Raw genomic sequence first — 20,524 nt, 5'->3', positions numbered from 1 at the left:
CTGGCGGGGAGGAGGTAGAGAAGTTGGGAGGGAAGTTGAACCCAAGAAAATGGGAAGGGTCGGGGGAAGGTGGTTTTTTTAGATTTGTTCTTATTTCTCATTATCCTACTCTCTTTTTAACTGGCAATAAATTAAACTAATTTCCCCAAGTCCAGAGTTTTTCTGCCTGAGACAGTCATTGGTAAGTAATCTCCCTGCCTTTATCTCAACCCACAAGACTTGTTGTCATATTTTTTTCTCCTCCCATCCTGTTGAGGGGGGGGAATGAGAGAGCAGCTTGGTTGGCATCTGGTGGCTAGCCAAGGTCAACCCACCACAGATATATAATCTCTAAATATTCAGCATCATCTCAATACCCATTGCAAGATGTCTAAATTGAAGAAACCTCTGCCCCTCAAGAAACTCTAAACTCAGCACAGTATGTTCTCACAAAAAACTTTTTCCAAATTGAACGCGTCCTAGTTCATTTTGTCACTATGCCTACACTGAATCTTCTAGACTTGAAGAGAACTTACTTGCGATTTGTTTCTTTCCTTTCAATTAAACAGGTTCCTTCCAGAGATACACCTGCAAACAGTCCTCGAGATTTGCAGTATGTATAGACAGCAGCAGAGCTTCTCAGGGCAACATCCCCTTCTAAGTTTCTAGAAGGAAAAAAGTTTTGGTTGACATTCTTCAATATGGCTTTGCAACATGAACAGCAATTGTCTTTTTATTTTAATCCTACCAAAAGTCATCAAGAGTTTCACTTCCCTCTGTTTTTACAAACTCTATTGAATATATTCAAGTGGGTCAGACTTGAAATCCATTTTCAGTTCTTATTTCAGACAAGACCCAGTACAAAGTAATGAAGTTGTTTGATGAGGTTTCCTCTGAACCACAGAACAATGTTGCCTTATGTGAATGCTCCACATTCAGAAGTCTGAAAATGATTAACCCATGCTTTAATCACATTTTAAAATTATCTGATTATGTTTGTGGTGACTTGGATTTCCAATCAGTATATCCAAATCCTCCTTGATTTTATGGTGCCCAAACCAGCACAAAATATTTCAAGTAAGGCCTTATCAGACCTCAATAAAATTGGAAGATTACAATTTTTGCCCTACATGGGATCACACAATATTTTAGGTTTGAAGATACCTCAGGCAGTCAGCTAGTCCAACCTCCTGCTCAAAATGGATACAACGTCAAACTGAGATCAGGTTGCTCTGGGCTTTGTCTAGCCAGTTTTTGAAGACTTCCAAGGATATAGATTCCACAGACACTCTGAGCAACCTGTGTCAGTGCTCAATTATACTCGTGTTGAATTTTTTTTTCTCATATGCAGTCAGAACCTTCCTTGTTTCAATTTATGACTACCATCTCCCACTGTCTTGCCAGGCACCTCAGTGAAGAACTGGGGTCTGTCTTCTTTGTGAACCCCTGTTGGAAATGAGCCTCTTAGAAGACCTCAAGATCTTCTCTCCACCAGGTTAAATAAGCTGAGCTCCCCCAGCCTCATTGTTCACATGCTATGTGTCCCTGGTCATCTTGGTAGCTGTTCACTGCGTGCACTCAAGTTTGTAAACATCTTTCTTGTACTGCAGGGCCGAAACTGGACACAATATTCTAGCCATAGTCTATGAAGTGCCAAGTAAAGGGGAACAATTGCTTCCCTTATCTACTGGTTACAGCTCTGTTGATGCAGCCCCCCACACTGCTGCCTTTTCTGTCAGGATGCACCGCTGGCTCAGCTTACTGTCCACCAGGACCCCAGCACCTTCTCAATAGAGCAGCTACCCAGCCTGGCAGGCTCTGCCTACATAACTGCAGAGAGTTCATCCAACCAAGGGTGCAGAACTTAGCATTTGTCCTTCTTTAATTTCATGATTCCTGTTGGATCTTTCCTCTACACTGTCTAGGTCCATTGCTCTGAATGGTGGCCCTACCCTGAAGTATACTGGCTGCATCCCCTGATTTGGTGTCATCCACAAACTTGAAGAGGATATTTTGCATCTGTTCCTCCAGGTCACTGATAAAAATATCAAGCAGGAGAGGTCCCAGAAGAGTCTCCTGAGGAATTCCAGAGAAACCTGGCTTCTGAGTACAACATGAATCATTTACCACTATTCTTCAAGCCTGATGATCTGGCTTTTCACCTATTTGTTAGTCTTCCCCACCCTGACACCTAGGCCACAATGTCCCAGCTTGGACACAGAGATGTCGCAGGACAGCATACTGAACGCCTTTGCAAGGCAGATGACATTCACTGCCCTCCCCTGATCCACAGAGCTCTCTCATCTGTGGAATAGCTATCATCTTATGCTTTTATTTCATCAGAAAAGATGAAAAATTTGCAGTATAAGCTTCATCATTAAAAAAAAAAAGGCATAAGGAGGCATATGTTCCATGAGCAAAGTCTGAGGCAACTGGGCTTGGTAAGGCTGGAGAAGACTTAGGGGGAACCTAACAGCAGCCTTCAAGTATCTATGAAGAGGCAATCAAGAATATGAAGCCAGGCTCTTTATAGCAGTGTATGGTGGAAGGATAAAAAGCTATGGACATAAATTGAAACAAGAAAAATTTTGAGTGGATGTAAGGCAAAACTTTTCACCATGAGGGCAGTTGAACAGTAGAGCAGGTTGCCACAGAGCCTAAGCAGTCTCCATCTTTGGAGGTTTTCAAGACCCAACTGGAATAAAGGCCCAAGCAACCTGATCTGAAGTCATAACAGACCTTGCCTTGAGCAGGAAGTTGGAGTAGAGATCTTGTAAGGTCCCTTCCAAGTTAGATTATTCTGTGATTATACCATCTCATCCTTCAAAGTAAGCTGGCTTAACCACTTGAGGTTTAAAAGTAATTATTTGATGTATTATTTATTTACTGCCAGGCAGATCTGTGGTGACAGAAAGCACAGACCCATAGGTTAATGAAAATAATAGCTCAGTCAGGCACAGTAGCACCTGTGCTCTTTATTGAGCCTAGCCAAGCAGTCTCCTGCAAAAAGAGAATAAACCTCAGAACACTTTCCTTCTACCAATAAATGCCTTCAGCAGGAAAGAAAAAAAAAAAAAAAAAAAGAAAAAACCCCAAAGCAACAAGTGACTGAAAAGTCATAATGCTACAAGAAAAATATGGTCCAGTCAACATATAGGTTGCCCAGGTTGTTTTGTAACGTATTAAAAAAAGCCATGTCAATGTTTATATATAGTTAGTTAAAAACTATATAAAGACAGTTAAAAAATTATCTTCCATATTTAATTCTACCCCATATTAAAAGCTACCCCATATTAGTAAAGTATTTTACTCACCTCCCCAGAGGTCCAATTGCCACAGTAAGATTTCCTCCAAGTGTAAGATTCCCTCCTTTGGCAAAAGCTTCTACTGCTCTTTCATGATTCAGTATTATCACTAAGTCTGAAACCTACAAAATATCAAATAAAAGTACTATGTTTTTTAAGAAGAAAGTTAGAACAGCATGGGAGAAGTGTCTTCCATTTTGCAGGAAAACAGGTGGGAGTGTTGAAGATATTCCCTTCCACAAATGAAAACTAGCTCTAGATTTATCAAGGTTTTAATTCAAGTGAGAATCTCTCATTCTCTCAGAGAATTACTTCCTTTCTTGTAAAGGATTCTTTTGAAACAGTTTTCATAATGAAGTTGATTCTTTTTCTGGAAGGTATTTTGAAACTAAAAATCCTTCACCTACTTCTTAATCAAATTTGATTTTTTTTTTTTCCCCCAACTGCTGATATGGTCAGTATGTGACAAACAACAGCTGTAACAGAAACCCTATTTTAATTCAAAATTTCCTAATTAACAAATTTTTATTTTCTACAGCTTTTGCAAACAATTGTGAATGTGAAGGCGTTTTCCGATGTGAAGAGAGATCAGATTAAGAAAACCATTTTGATCCTTCTATAACTGAATTAATAACAGCAAGACAGAACTTGGTAAACCAAAATTACCATCCAAAGAATAAACACCAAAAAGGATACAGATTTTCCTGTTATTGACAAAATTTTATTTTCTTGACAGAAAATTAGGAGTCTAATATATATACACATAAAAAGTGTGGATACATTTATATATTTATATATTAATATTTAATTTTTTAAAACTTGAATATATGAGACGTAGCCACTTTCTTCAAGAAACTATTAAACCAAATAACTGAAGAATTAATAAAGTATTTTTGAAAGATTCAAATGCACAATGGAAAAAAAAAAATCACTATTTTTAAAAGACTTTATTTGCCTGGATTGTGACACAGAATGGATGTATCAAAGAACTTCTACTACTGTTTAAGGTGATGCCTATTACCATCAGTACTGTAAAACTGTAACTCTCATCGACTGGAACAAATTTCAACAAAAATCTCCTACAACTCTCTTCCTAAACTAGAAAGCATTTTAAAGAAGGAAAAAGTCTTTCAAACACAAGCATGATCCTATAAAGATTACTCTATCTTACCTTAAAGCTCAGTAAACACCCTACATGTATTAAAAAAACCCCAAACACACTGCAACAGTACCAGCCTGTTCAACACAGTAGATTACACTTTTGTAGCTTACTGCGATGGATTATCTTTTCAAGAAATATCTTGACTACCCAAGGACTACTGTGCCTGATCTTTCATCTGAGGAACTTGACTGAAAGCCAGGTTCAGAAAAAACTTCCAACTTACCCCAAATTCCAAACAGTGACAGCAGGGAACACAAGAGGAAATACCAGATTATTTGCAAAACAAGGCTGGCCCAGAAGTATTACACACAGCATAAGAGAGGCCTTTGTTATTAGCCCCCTGGTAACCTCCACCCCATCCCAAACAAAAGATGGCTGACATGAGTAGTTTCTGAATCATCCAGGGATGGAGAGAGAATGTCTTTCAGGATGCTGCTACCTCCTCTTACCCATTAAGAGGATGAATCCACAGCTAAAGCTAAATGAATCCATAGTGAGAAAACCTTCAAGGAAAGCATTTAGATGAATTTTAAAATTGGTCTTTAATTTGAGGTATCAAGTTGTTCACTATGACTTCTGAAGGCTGTGATTTCCTTCTTCCACCCATAAGTACCGACTACAACTATGCCAACTATAGTCTCTCCTACAGTAATAAAATTCAACCAATTTCTACAAGGTTTAAGTTTATATATGACTAAAAGAATGCTGAAATTGGACTCTGGGCTCCTAAGCTACTTAGGTATTTCTGAATAGCATCTCTTCTCTAGAAGAAATAAATAAGATTGTGTTATAATAATGCCAGAAAGGAAACAGTATTTTGTAAGCTGACTAAAATTTCAAATGAATGGCACAATATTGCTCAGAAAAAACACCCTCTCAGAAATCGCTTCTATTAAAATTATTTGAGAAAGTATCAATTGTAAATGGTTACATTATCTATAATATCAGATGATTAAAGAAAAAGTTTCATAGATTAATCAAAGCACGTGAAGAGTGTTTCATTGTCATAAAAGCAAAAAAAAAAACAAAACCCCAACACTGGACCTCAGACTCAATGTTTTGTAATGCATTTAGATCCTGTAGTCATGAAACCCAAAGAAAAATCCTTACAAAAATTAATAACTGTGTATTCACATCATTCTTTAAAAAGTGCACAGCAATAATGCCTGAGATCACACAGTGAACAATGAGGATACAATAAAATATTGATCCATTGCTCATGATGTGAGTGCTGGCTGACTGGCTGTCAGGACAGGGATAGCTGGTTAGTTGTAGAAGACGCACTGGGGGCTGGCGTGGACCACCCAGATCAGCTATGCACGGATTCTTCTGAAGAGCAGAACACCCATAGTAAGAAATCTTGTTGGCAGCATACTGTTACTTTGATTTTCTTTGGGAATCAGCAGAATGAAGCTAAACAGAAAGAAAAGAGACAGACAGGACTGGAGGCTAGGGTAGGAAAGAGGAGGAATGACAGAAACAAACAAGGGTGAAGGAACTGTGAGGAAGAGGAGACGGGAAGCAGAGGCAGAGCGCCGTCAGGGCTCAGAACAGACTTCTCTGAACACACTGAGAGTCCCTTACTTAACCATTTCTGCTGTCTGAGAACTGGCTCGTCTTCTGTTGCATTCCTTCAGAGAAGGCACCATCAGTTTTGGTGCTCCCAAACTGAAAGGTGAAGTCAGTAATCACGAGTTGGTTTGAGTAGGAAATGCATGAAGTACCATAACATTAGCAAGGCTCCATTTTACTCCACCTTCAATTCCTTTCACTGTTTCTTGCCAGATGGAGTCCTAGGGCTCTTTAACAAAGCATTTGATACAGCATTAAGTATGGGTTACTTTTAACTAACTCCAACTGGCTTACATGTGAACACTGACAGGAAGTTTTCTGTAAGGGAAAAATTCTGTCTGCTAGAAGTGAGAAATTGAGGAAATAGCTGTTATGTCACTTTTTTTCATTTAATCTCTCCAAGCAATTAGACCGATAGGATCAAAACCCCTATTTTGTTTGTCTTGTATAAATGAATTTTATAATAGCTTTTTTACACAGAAAAATAGATTCTACTATCTCACCAACATTTAGATCTTTGTCAATGCATTTTAATTTCTTGCAAAAAAGTTACCAACAAGCATTTCAAATCCAAAATTATACCTCAATTCCAATTTCAAATCCACCACCAACGCCAGCAATTCCTATTGCAGAAGGAGCAGACCAGGCTGTCATGCAAAACAAGACAAGTTTACATAATTTTTACCACATGTTACAATAAATACTCATTTTATTATTACAGTTAAAAACGCTAACAAACTATTTACTTAAAACCATGTTCAAAACCACTACAATGGAATCACATAACTATACTGGTTTAACCCACAGGAAGGAATTTAAGAAATACAAACCCTTGTGATCTAAACAAATCTTTGTTACAAATTATTTATCATACAGTTGTCCATAACTGGATATAATTAATTCTTCCAATGAGTTTTAAACTATATGCTTTCATATTTCATCCTTTTCTACAAGCATTTACATCCAGTCAAAAGTAGGTACAAAATTTTGAAAACAGCTTTCAAACCAAACATTGTCACCTACTGGCTTGACTCCTCACACATCTCACATTTTATGCTATGAAAAGAAATAATGAAGAAAAAAATATATTTTTTCCTTTTAATTCTTCCATGAAGTACAAAAGGAAAATATCCACTTACTTCCGTTAGGAAGACGAGCTAATACAATTCCACTTCCGCCTCGAGCGGTCACCAAAAATCCAGCTTTTATAACGGACAAAACTGCAAGGCCTTTGGCTTTAGCTATTACATGAGCTGAAACGGCAAAATCATTTATTCAAGATCTTGTAAGAGAAGTTCCAAGAGAAGGGGAAAATAAAACTTTACATTTAACAATTTTGAACACATATGAGTCAAATAATCGAAGCAAAAGCTTAAAGAAAATAGCAAAAAAGCTGAACTGATAATGACGCCTCCACTCCACAGTCAACCACAAAGCTAGTTACAGGTCACATTAGCCTGTGCCAATCTCTATACTGTCACAACTCCTTCACCTGTCCCGGTTATCTTGTACAGAATTAGTTTGCTTATTGCCACGAACATTGTGTGTGAGTACCCTTAGCAAGATAAAGAGGCAGTGAATAGTTGACATCCACGTCTCTACAGATTTTTGGAGGACAGGAGTCTGAATTTAGATCAGAGTGACACACAGCAGCCTAATCAGCTTATATCATTAGGCAGTGTTTGTGGCAAATAAAGTGTCATCATCCTGCAAGTCTTATTACAGACCTTCTGGAACATAATAGTTATAAATTCAAAGCCACAACCAGCAACACCAGATAAAGGAAGACACTAGGAGAAACACAGAATAACAGTTGCAAAAATAAAGAGGACAGCAGCAAATAAGAGTGCTTAATCAGTATCAAAGGAGAAATGCACCCTGATCTCTTCCCTTCAACTTATTTTCATTTAGATAATTCTAAGAAACACCGATATTCAAGAACTAGAGCTACTATTCCAGGTTCTCCCTTAAGAACTGACATTCACAGGGTGAGCATGAGACAGTCCATCCACTCCAGAGGGAAGCCTTCTTGTGCAGATACCCTGTGGTTGTAAACATGCAAAAGAGCTCTCCCAGTAAGTAATGTCTGCCTAGGATACAAACTGAACCCCTTTACTTCCAAAGCGTTTTCACAAAAGTTATGGCACCCCAGATCTTCATTCCTCTCTAAGTTATGGTCAGTGAAAACAGAGGGAATTGGTAAAGAGAGCATAATTGCAACACAGGGGAGTGTTGGAGGTTTTCGCTGAATCAAAACATTTTCTTTACTCACGAGGTATGATTTTATCAGGCCCATTTCTGGAAGTTATTTCTGTAAATTCTCGTAATATTTTAGCTGCCTTTTTAGCTTCTGACTTCAGGTTGGAAGGTATAGGGTTATTCACTGTAAAACATGAAAGAAATAAGAAATTACATCTATGGACAGTTCAGGATAGCTCATATAGAAATCAAACAGTGTGATTCGTATGGGAAAAGTGATTCTTTACAAATAAAGAGTAAACCAAACAAACCGGAAACAACAAATATAAGAAATTATCTTCTGCATCAAACCCACATTTTGTCTCTGATGGCTGTAACAGAAGACGCCACTTAGGAAGAGATACAAGCCTGGTTCTTTTCCAAAATCTGTTCCCCTTGTACTTCCTCAGAATCCACACTGGTAACAGCAAGGATGTTGGAGATGCATCCTCAGTTATTCCTGTCACTATGTATTTATGGACTTGTTGCATATGAATTTGTCTAATACCTTTTCAAACCTGCTGATACTCTTTGCCTCCAGAACTCCTGCAGCAGCAGTTCACTACCTGCTACTTAAAGAAATACTTGTTCTATTTTAATCTACTAGTTACAGTGAATGCCTGCTAGTTCAAGTCGTATGAATTCTGGTGAACAACTACTGCATTCAACTTATCCACTACCTTCATGCTTTTATAAATAGCCAGAACCCCCCAGCCTTCTCCACTTCTTCAGGAGTCCCAGCCTTCTTAGGCTCTCCTCAAGGTAGTTGCTCCATCACTCTGATCACTCTAATTGCTCTTCTCTGTACCACCATCAAGTCTGCTGTCCTTCAAACCAGCAACTGTTGACCAATGAACACTAAAAGCTTAACGTTTCTTCAGGAGATTTCTCTTACAGAGCTAAATTCGCAGCATGTTCTGAAAGTGAACAAAATTCTGTTTCAGACCAAGAAATTTCCTTTAGAAATCTATTTCCTGTTGAAGGGCTTATCAATATTTTCTCTCCAATGCGATTCAACATACGCACCTCCGTAGATTTCAACTGATGAAAAAAGCAGGCATTAGGGATAGATTATGTTTGCTTTATAAAGGTGTAGACTACAGTAGCAAACACAAAAATCTTGAAATTTACCCCCCAAATCCATGAGATCATAAATTCTACGGGATAGTGGTGATTCAATTTAGATCTACCTAATCTGCTGTCATTAATCACTACTGAACAGAATCAAGTATCATGTTAAGATTCTGCAACAGTATACATACCACTTTATGTATGAATAGTAATGTTTCACCTGTAGATTTGCAAAAAGAGGCCCTAGTGCAGATAGAAAGATATGAGTTAGTCTTAATTCTTACAGCTACTAAAACCCCTCAAAGCTATCAGTTAAATTATTCTTGTTTTCCTGCCTGGACATATCAACACCTACCATTTCTAATCTTACCAGCAACAAATTGTCCCAGTAATACATGAATTATGTTGTCAGGCCAAAGACGCATCCAGCCTCGCGTCTTGTCTCTGAAAAGAACTAGTGACAGTATTTCCATAAAATTCCACTGTTCTTAAATTCACAAAAGCATAGAAAGGACCGTGCACGGAGAAACAACTTTAATCAAAAGTGGTCTAGTTTTTTAACTGGTGTTCCCTGAACATTCATTTACATCTTTACTCTGGACAACATTCCCACCCAAAAGCATGAAGGTGAGGACTAAATACATTTTGAGATTAAATCAATGAAGCTTGGAGAGCAATTGAGCTCCGACTAAGTGAAATGCCTAGTGGCAAGTCAGCCAAGTTTCTGTCCAGGCTCCATTGACTAGAATAAGAATTACATCTCTACTTTTCAAAGTTAAGTATATTCCTCCAGTATGTTCTCCAAGCGAGAAGGAAGATTCCCAGAAAAATAGAAATTTTGACAGCTGAGTCTCTGAACTATCTTCCCCATGTGAAAGCTTGTAGCCACATTTGGCTTTGGTGAAAACGCAGCAGGTATAACTTTGGAGAGTTTGAAGTGACAGCAGACATCATAAGGTTCTTCAGAAATATCGGCCTCTCTGGGAGCAGAAGGAAATAGATGCATAGAATGCAACAGACTCTAAACCACATTGCAGTAACAAAGAGAAGACATACTAATTCTCTCTCCTAATCATCCCTTCTGTTTTCAGAAAGTTAAGATGATGGCCAAGTCCCCATGTGTGAAAGGATAGGGAAAGGTGAAGCTCTAAACTCTTAAGAGCTCAGGACCTTCAGAAAAAGCTACTGGCATGTGCAATTTTCTCTGACTGCTATGGCACTAAAATTGTAAGCCAGCTTGCAGGAGTTTTGAACACACGTTTCTTCCTTGGTTGACCAGGCTGGAACCTGGCTACATGGACAGAGCACAAAGAGAGGCCAGTGTAGCCCAAACAAAACATTAACAGACAATTGCTTTTGGTAGATTAACAAACCTGGCTGGAGCAAATGTCTCCATTACTTTTGTTGGTACTTGACATTGCATTTTCAAGGTCAAAGGGGAAACACTACGAGCATGTTGTAAGAGAAAAATAGGAAGATTTTTGCTTTTGTATGGAGATACATTGAGGCAGTCACAAAAAACATATTGCATCACCTTTCTTCTGAAGAAGGCATGAATAATACACACTTTCAGATAGTATAACTTATAATTAATAAATAATATTGTAACACAGTGCATGTCCATTTGCATAACCAGGTGAACACTTTTACATGTAAGATTTCATTTAAGATCTTTTATAAGTCTAGAGACCTAGAAGTCTACAAACAAGAAAAGATGAGTAAAAAAAACCCAAAACCTAACAAAAAACCCCCACCGCTTTATAGTTTTCATATGCATTTTCAGATTCAGAATTGCTTCAGAAAGATTCGATGGTTACCAGAAATCAGGGTGTGCATGTTTATGTGCACGTAGGAGTTACTATTTAATTGAAGACAATCCAAAGCTGAACTTCATGAACCAGCAAAAGTAATACTGTTACTGCACCACTGTCCCTTTAACTCTCAATACATAATCGGTTTCAAAATCAGGTTTTGGTCACACCTTGGGGCAGGAGGGAAGATGTCAAAGTAACCCTTTTCAGTGTTTACTTTGAAAGTTTCACAAGATACCTAGGATGACTCCATGATTTTCCTACCTGGCTTATTTTTATCCTGGTGTTGCTATTTAGGAAGAAATTAGGAAGAAATTTTTTATGATGAGGACGGTGTTTTTACAAACAGGTCGCCCACAGAGGTGATAGATGCCCCATCCCTGGAAACATTCAAGGTCAGGCTGGACAGGGCTCTGAGCAACCTGATCTAGTTGAAGATGTCCCTGCTCATTGCAGGGGGGTTGGACTAGATGAACTTTAAAGGTCCCTTCCAACCCAAACTATTCTATGGTTCTGTGATTCATCTGTACTATGATTCTAAACATATATTCCAAAATGCAAACTTTGCACAGAAAAACAGCATTACTCGAGCAAAATGAAAATTACATATTTCCACTCCAACCCCTCTAAAAGGGTATTTTTTGTGCCACATGGTGTGGGATTCCTTTATTACCAGGGAACAGGGGAGATGGAGAGAGATTACTCATCTAGCTGTACATCGCAACAATAAGCAGGAGAATAACCTAACTTCCCATCCTCAAAATAACAGCAGAAACTTCACTTTCTCCCTGTATTATTTGTTTCCTACATCAACATTGCTTCTGCATTCTGCATCCCCTGGGTATCTACAGAAATTCACACTTCCATTGTCCCTTGCTTTTTCCCTTCCTGCCACAGACTGAAGCAATGGAGGATTTTTCTGGACTAAGAAACAGCAGGGGGATTTGACAACAACATTCTGCCAGTTACTGTGCATGGAGCCAGACTTGTGCGCTTTCAGAAGCGGACTAAGAAATGGGTGATATTTCTAAAGCACGGTAAAGACACAGAACGGGGCAGAGGGAATTAAAAAAGGAAGAGGTTAAACACACTGCCAACTGAAGAGCTCAAAGCTACATCTTGTAGAGAAGGGTTGCAAGTTAAGATGACTTACATCCAGATTTTAATTTAGACAGCAGCAGGTATGAAAATTAAAGTGACTTTAATTGGCAAGCAAACATGGCACAGAAAGGTTTTAGTAACAATGGACAGGATCAACAAGCCAACTGATCAAACACTTCCATTGCTGCAAACCAACACAGTTAATCAAAGTGGCTACCATATGATTCTTTCCATAGGGGCTCATTTTGAGTTCCTTTATTTACTTCCATAATGTTACACAGATACTAAGGAACTGGGCAGGATGCCTACAGGGGTCTTGAGGAACTGATGACTTGTTTAAAAAAACCACCAAACAACAAGCCTACACCCTAACCTTAATTATGTATAATATGATGCTTGATAAAGCCTGGCTGGACTACCATTTTGCTAAAATTGGTAGAGCCATGGCAAGGAAATCTAATATTTTTATCACTGAGGAAAGGGGGAGGTTTGGCTCTCCCTCTTAGGCTATGCCACACTCAAGATTTTGTTGACAGTATTCAATTAAACAGGGACACAGACAACAATCAACCCTAAAAAGGCAAAGTTTAATGGTTAGCTATATAGCATGGGTGAGGCCTCACTCTTACTATTAAATTTTAGATTGGTTTTGTAAAACTTTGTCCAAAGGCAAAGAACATGATGCTTTTTCAGTAAAAAAAACTAGTAAGTGGAAAATTGCACAAATATGTCAAAGACAATTCAAAACTAGTTATTTACTTTAAAAAAAAAAAAAAGACGTACATGGAAGTTTGCACTATGAAATGGTGGTATCTGCCTCAAAATACAATACAGATGACTAAAAATTGTAGTGAAGGTTAGGGACAAAATCTTGTTTCTACTCATTTTAATCACTGTATAAACAGACAAAACCCTAAGTGGGATTTCCGTGACATCAAAAATGGTTTAAACCTCTATTCACCTATCAAATTGTCCTCCTCTCCCTCAAGCTTACCATAGGATTTGAACTGTAAAATTCTTTTCTTAAAAACTGATTTAATATTGCAAGTCTATTGAACAGATGTTATAGAAATATCTGTGTTTTAATAAAAATACTGCATGAAATATTTAGAAATAAGCAGAAGTTCCATGTTCACTTCACCCCTTCAGTAACATAAGGAATAATCCTGTAGCACTGTCTTCACTATTAGATTTTAACTATGCATATATAATTGTCTGTTTTGTATTCAAGTAATGCTCAGGGAAGAGGTAACCAGGAGCAATAAGACAATAATATCTATCAGGAGGATATACTGACTGATGGATTTGGAATGCCATGACCAGCGAATGCCCAGCTGGGAGCAAGCTTCATTTGCACTCCTGCTTGTTGTTGAAAGAAGAAGATATTGAGCATATGTGAGTCAGCAACACAAACCCCATGGGGGAATATCACACCAAAATTGATTAACTGCTTAATTTGTAAGCTGATGAGGCAAGTGCGTCAGCCTCTAATTTACATTCTGACTAACAGTAATAATGTGTTGGCTGAACATTTGGTGAAATTATCTAAGCAAGGTGTAATAAAGAATAAATAAAGCCTTTTTACTTAAAAGCTGTAAGTAATTCTGATATAATCAAAATTCTGCTGAATAGGAACACATGAAATAAAGCATGGTGGTGTTATGAGAACCTGAACATCAAAAGTACAGTTTCAAAGAAGATTGCTGCTAAAGTGGAGACAAAGTCTCACATGCAGATTTCACAGATATGTTGTCCATGTATGTATGAGCTTTGCAGTATTTGGTGGAAGGTGGTTTGGGGGTTTTTCTGGTTACAAAAAGAAGAAAAAACAATGGCAAACACCTTCTACGAGCCTCAGACAGTAATTCAGTCTTCACTTTCACTTCACTAAAAAGTTCAGAAACAGCACAAGAATACATTAAAGCATAGCTGATTTGCAAATACCCACGGTTATAGCAGCAACATCAATGCTAAAAAGCTTGTATGAACAGAGAACATTCAAAATTACGATTGAGAACATTCATAAACATGAGAACTAGCATAGTGAAGAAAGGTTAAAGAAGAGCATCTAATGGGAAAGAGAAACCTGAAAAGCAAGACAGTGCAGTGTTGGAAAAGAGCCTACACAAGAGATTTAAATTCAGCACTACAATTAAAGAGATGAATGTAATTTTGGTTTCACAGATGTGTAACATTGTGGTACTGTGGTAGCCAGCTCCAGCCTTGGGATTCATCTGGTATTTGGAATTCCTAGAACAGCGTGCAAGACGTGCATCATAAGCATTTTGCCTAATCCAAGAAAAAGCGAAGCGATACAGAGCAGCGGATGACAAGCAGCAGACTATGTTAAACATGTCTCCGTCAGTCTCCCTCCATTTACTACTTCCAACACTTGAAGCCAATGGCAGACAGCAAAGCAGTCAGGTCAATGAGATGTCAGGAAGAGATCTGTGGCGTCCAAGGAAACAGTGAAAAGGAACCTGGAGGAAAAGGATGGAATAAAATAAAGGCAATAACTATGCCCTTTAGTTGAAACCCAGCAGACCTCTGCTGTCAGAGCCTGAACTCCTTACTCCTTGTTTTGGAGCCAATAGCAACAAGTAGATATTTTTTCCTTGAGACTCCAAGGAGCATGAAAGAGGCAAGCTTCACAATGCACACTTTGATCATCCTGAAAGCACTAATGGCATGGCAAAAAGGAGTCTAGGAAAGCAGTAGCAGGGAATGACAAAGTAGCAATTATTGACAGGGAGGTTCATGCCAATTATCTATGTTGTACAATTCTGCCATAGGCACCTGGAGAACAGCAAGGGAGACAGAAGACAACAGAAAATACATCAGCGTAAGGCAATGGAAGCAAAGTTGAAAAGGAGAAAACAGGGTCTCTCTGTATACTGAAGCCTTATACTAATCTCATGTATTTCTACCATGTTCCTCATCACTTGGATTCCTGAAATTTTACCAACTTTCATACAGTACTGTTCCTCAACAAGCTTGGTGCGAGTAGGTAGTGCTATGTCAGAGATAGTAAGAGTTATGTCAGGGTACAAGTACTGCAGGAGGAACTACATGGCCTTGCAGAGTGGCAGCTGAGCTGCACTGGAATACTCAAATGTGTGCTTTCACAACCCTAAAGGTTTTTGTACTGTGAATATAACTACTCTTTCCTCCTTCCCCACCCTGGATAACAAGAAGTTTACTGGATGGTACTGTATTAAGCTGATGCTGGTAGTGGTGGGGGAGGGAAAACAGAGCAGAAAGGTCCGCAGAACCTGTAGCCTTCAGCATACAGAAGACAAGGAGTTGGAAGTATTTTAAGGTTTACCTAGGACAGATGGAAATATAAGAACAATCAGATTTTTCCTCCCAAACACTGCATTGGAAGTAAGTGAAATGGTGCTTAAAAATAAAGCTGAAAATTACCCCCCCCTTATCCATATTAAAACCAGCCTGTTTTTTCTTGTTTCACCTGCAATAACCTGCTAAAGTTAGCTGCCGATGACAGCCTGTGCACAGGAAAAAACTCGTGAGCATACTAAAGTTACAACTAAATGCAGCCTTCAAGAACTCAAATGTGAAAAAGGAATGTCACATAACAGAAGACAGCACCTTCTCTAAAAGGAAAATAGCCCAACAGTTATATTTCTCAAAGAGGAAAAATCTCACAGACATTTCTATCACTACATAAAGCCAAGATATTTACAGTATTTTGAAGATTTTGTTTTTTTTAACTGAATTGGGGAGAGGGCTATAATAAGAAAACATTCTTGAATTTATGAAGCTTACATGTCCAAAATTACATATATATATATTTATATATTTAAATCACAGTAATTGGGGGGGGGGGAGATGACAAATGCCATTTTAAAGATTAGTGCTTCTGAAAACCTGTTTGGAATCTTGCATTGTATCTGTATCCTTATTCCAAGACAGCTAGGACGTCAGACAACAACAACGAGAAATCCAGTCATCTACATTTGGATTTTGGTATGCAAATACACAGCATGAAGTCAAACCAAAACCTACAGAATCACAAGTCTTTATTCAAAGAAGAACCACTTTGAACGTAGAAGCCCTTCCATTGACAGAAATGAACTAATGGAGATAGAGAGCAAATTTCCTTGTTTGTTCTCATCTCTGTAAGCCTGTGGTTTTTGGTTTTGGGTTTTTTTAAAACATATTACTATGAGTTATGGAAATTAAAATACCTCTGAAGATAAATCAAAGGAAGCCAGTATTATTGGAAGCATGTAACTGTGGTAACTCTGAACCTGGAGAGGAATACTGCCTCACTCCCAACCTGGACATATACTACTTTTACTACTAACCCGTATTCCAAGGCAAATTGCTCTTTGCACCTAACTTTGGTTTAGGGCTTTCTGCTGTGACTTATTTAAAGTAGAAAACTTCTCCTTCCTTGTCAAGTTTTTAGGCTGTTGTCCCCTTAGCAGAGGGATTTTGTAAACTCAAGCTTACAAACCAAGATGTTAGCCAATGAGCCTTCTGAAAGCAAAGCAAAATTTATTTGCTATGCATTAAGTACATAAAATAACACATCCAAAAATAAGCTTAGCCTCTGCACCTCAGAACTATTTAATCTGAATAAACTGAATTATATGAGATGTGGTAAAAGTATTTATGCCTGTTAGCTATGTCAGTGTGAATATTGTCATGTATAGTGTCCAAAAACATACAACATTTTGGGTCAGCTGCTAGTGTTGACAAGCTGCCTTTTCAGATTTTACTACCGATTATGCATGCACTTCTAGACCATGGGAGCTCAATATGTTTCGTATGGAATATCCATTTTGTTAATGCTAAAAAAACTCCACAACATGCAAAAGCCCCCATGCCCACAGTTTCATTGTGTGTATATTTTTTTATTACTTTTCTCAACAAAGAGGAAAGGACTTAACTAATCCAAACGCAAAGTGTATTGCTTGGTAACTTAATGGGATATCAGTCCTCAATCCCAGTTTGAATTAACTATTTCCTTGAGAAAAGTCAAGGAATTAAAAAAAAAAACAAAAAACCACCTGTAACATACAGAGCCACCCACATTATCAAAAGCATTTGATGAGTTGGGTTCCCAGCAGTTTTTGTATGGAAGTCAGCTTGGAGGAAATTCTAATTTGAGATGCTGAATTTTCTCTCATCTCCTAGAAAGATGAACTTCTGATGAGAGCTGGAATACATGAGGGTAAAATGATACTGACATAGGTGAACAACGCACTTGAAAGAAAAACGTGTTCCCTTTGTATATGCAAGATGTTTCAACTAGGTGACACCTCCTTATTTCTAAGGAACTGTGTGGCATGTGAAGACAGTCGCTAACTGCCTGAGGCACAGCTGAATCAGAGGATTTGTTCCAAAAAGCATATCAGACATCTGTTCAACTGCACTGGAGGCAGAGCAGTGGAAAACCTGTAGCTAAAAGTCTTCAAAAAGCCTTGTAACTTTTAGCAATTACAAGTACGCTTAAATCCCGAGTCCACAGTTCTACAACTGAGTTGTAGCCTTCGCACTAGGAGAGAGAACAAACACAAGGTGCATGGGGAAGAAATCACTCAGTTTGTACAAAGATAGTCAGAAAACAGTATTTTCAAGAATATAGAGACAGTGGTATGCTCTACAACAAGCACCAAAGGCACAGTTACCCTGGGGGTTGATCTGAGACTAACCAGTGAACTCTTCCAAGAATTTGTACTACCAGAATTGCAGGCTCTTGCTCAAAACACCACCCCACCTATCCACCCTGCCGCCCAAGCCCTGGGAAACTGTCTATCTGAAACCCTTTTAGCAAGTCTTTCATATACACTTATTGTAATATGTTTGATATGTAAACAGTTGGTACTAAAGGGGTTGGGTGCTGCCCACCAAGCAAGATAAGCAGCATGACCGAAGCTAAATCAGACCTAGGAATTCAGTTCTGCCTGTCTCTCCTCATGTTAATACAAGAGTTGGTACGATACGTGAAATTTAGACATGGGAGGTAAGGGGAAAATCCCAAAGAGAATCCCAACTTTGGCTTGCTAACTCTACTTTAATTGCAAAAATACACTTCAAGGCAATCCAAGCAGGTAGACAAGTACATTAACCTTTGCACAAGAAAGCTTCAACTAAAACAAAGCTGTGCTTTTCAGAAAAAAATCCTAAAAAACATCTTGTTTATCCTCTCGCCAGGGACAGAAGCATAGAGAGAGCAAAAAATGTAACAGACTACAACCCCCATGCCCACTATACAATAGCCCCGTATGCTACAATGATACATGAAAAAAATATTTGAGTACCTTAACAAAACAGACTACAGCCATTTCTTGCAGAAAATATTTAACACCTCTATCAGTAAAACTGTCACTATCATTCCAACCCGCTCATTTCCCCATTTCATAGATGTTCCAATTCCCTATGCGCACGCATCTAATCTAAGTTACTAATTTCCACAATGAATTAATTTCTATAATTAATCACACAAGAAACATTTCTTCAAACTAAAGGGAATAAACATTTTAAAAAAGAAGTGTAAGTACTTGATATTTATTAATCAAGAGCTTGAAGAGCCCTAGTTGTACCTAAGCTCTTAGATTGTCTTGTTCACAATAGTGTTTCTCTCCCACTAAGCCATACAGCCTACTCTTCATAGCAACCCTGCATTACAGACTCTTTTACAACAATGTAATGAATGTTTAAAAAAAACCCCAAATATAGAGAGCTTTCACATCAGAAATAGTAATTCTTAGTGGTGAGAAACCACGATACAAGACAAAGAACAACAGTGAATTCCGTTAGAGTTCATTTCAAAGGTATGAAGTTGACATTAACTGAAAAAGGTACAGACTGTAATTCTCCTCCACTACTGAGAGCTGAGAACGTAGAACAACCCTTAAGACAACAACCCTCCCCACTCCCCTCCCCAAGACAGGGAAACATGAAATGCTTCCATCTCAAAGTTACAGCTAGGCACATACCTACATGTAACACAGACACACACAAATACTAGATTTTATACGAACTCCAGAATGGCCTTTCAAACCACTCACTTCTATGCACAGCCTCACTTTCCCCTGACCCACAAATGCATAGAAAGGTGGTGGTGAATCTACTTCCTATACTGACACCTCAAGGCACTCCACTTGATAGAAAACAGGAGTAAAGGCACTCTAGACTGCTCAGGTTATACAACATGGCAGAGCTACAGGCGAGAATTAAACAACCGACTCATCTCGCCCTTCTCTCCTTCGCCGAGGCCACATCTGGTAACTGAGCAGTGCCATGGCCCCTTTCTGGCTTCACCACCTTGCACTCCTGACACCTGCAAGAAGACCTGTGCGACAGCAGAGTGCTGCAGTGCATATGGAGGGGAACGCTGGAGAGAGAATCAATCTTTCTGAGTACCAACCATTTCCATCGCAAAGCAAAACAAATAGATATTAAAAAATGCAATTGCACAACTGCATTTATAAAAACAGTGACATACGCAGGCCAGCATATGAAGTTGCATAAAAGGCTGTATGCTATTTGTTCCATTCTGCAGAAAATATGTTGTATAAGCTTTTCAGGTTATAACGGTTACTCAGTCATCATTTTCATGTGAAAGTCACAGATCTGGCACAAAATTTAGAATCTGGGATTTTTATTTAACCTCCAAAGTGCCGCGTTTTGACTGAAAGACAAGACAAACAAGTCTTAAAAGCACCAGAGGAATCCAGTCCTGGCCACACCCGGCCACCTCGGGCCGGCGGCCAGCATTACAAAACCCAGCCAGGTACGCGGCATGTCCCAGCAGGTGAAGCCAGATTAAAAAAAAAAAAAAAAAATAGTTAAGCTCTTCTAGAAAACGAAGAGTGCGTGTGCTTAACCTCACCAGCAGCCTGGTGAGGCCAACACCATATTCAACGCTTCTTAAGTTTCCCGTTGGAGGATGCACCACACGCCGCAACATCGGGCGAGAAGGGAAATTAATGGGGAAACCAAGCGTTGCTCGCAGTGCCAGAGCACGCTCGCTTAGTTCTCGGGGACAGCCTGAGCGGCCGCGGGCGCCAGACCCACGGGGCAGCAGCGGCCGGCCCGGGGCTGACGGGCCTCGCAGCGCCCCGCGCCCTCCTGGGGGGCTTCTGCACCGACGGGGGAGCCGGGCGGCTCCCCCCGCGCTCCACGCCGTGCCCGGACAGCCGTCCGCCCACCCGGGAGGAGGAGAAGGAGGCGGCGGCGGGCAGGACGGAGCGGGCCGCCGCCTCAGCGGGGGAAGCCCCGGCGGTTCCCCCGCTAAGGAGCCCACCTGCCCT

At 39.3% G+C, this 20,524-nt stretch overlaps 1 protein-coding gene across 1 annotated transcript in view; it reads right to left on the bottom strand.

The window, feature by feature from the left end:
- SH3YL1 (SH3 and SYLF domain containing 1) overlaps positions 1-14,593 on the bottom strand; it is a 46,770-nt gene extending 32,177 nt beyond the window's left edge. Inside the window, exons 1-6 of the mRNA XM_010566758.1 lie at positions 14,443-14,593; positions 8,291-8,401; positions 7,158-7,271; positions 6,601-6,665; positions 3,294-3,406; positions 516-644 (exon numbers count right to left, since the gene is read on the bottom strand). Of these exons, the coding sequence (XP_010565060.1) occupies positions 516-644; positions 3,294-3,406; positions 6,601-6,665; positions 7,158-7,271; positions 8,291-8,401; positions 14,443-14,593 (683 nt within the window). The remainder of the gene's footprint in view (positions 1-515; positions 645-3,293; positions 3,407-6,600; positions 6,666-7,157; positions 7,272-8,290; positions 8,402-14,442) is intronic.
- Between the last annotated feature and the right edge of the window lie 5,931 nt (positions 14,594-20,524).

Source organism: Haliaeetus leucocephalus, unplaced genomic scaffold (assembly GCF_000737465.1).
Source record: "Haliaeetus leucocephalus isolate CR32 unplaced genomic scaffold, Haliaeetus_leucocephalus-4.0 Scaffold217, whole genome shotgun sequence".
Taxonomy (NCBI): domain Eukaryota; kingdom Metazoa; phylum Chordata; class Aves; order Accipitriformes; family Accipitridae; genus Haliaeetus; species Haliaeetus leucocephalus.
The sequence above is the reverse complement of the archived record's forward strand: the minus strand, read 5'-3'. Positions and strand labels throughout refer to the sequence as shown.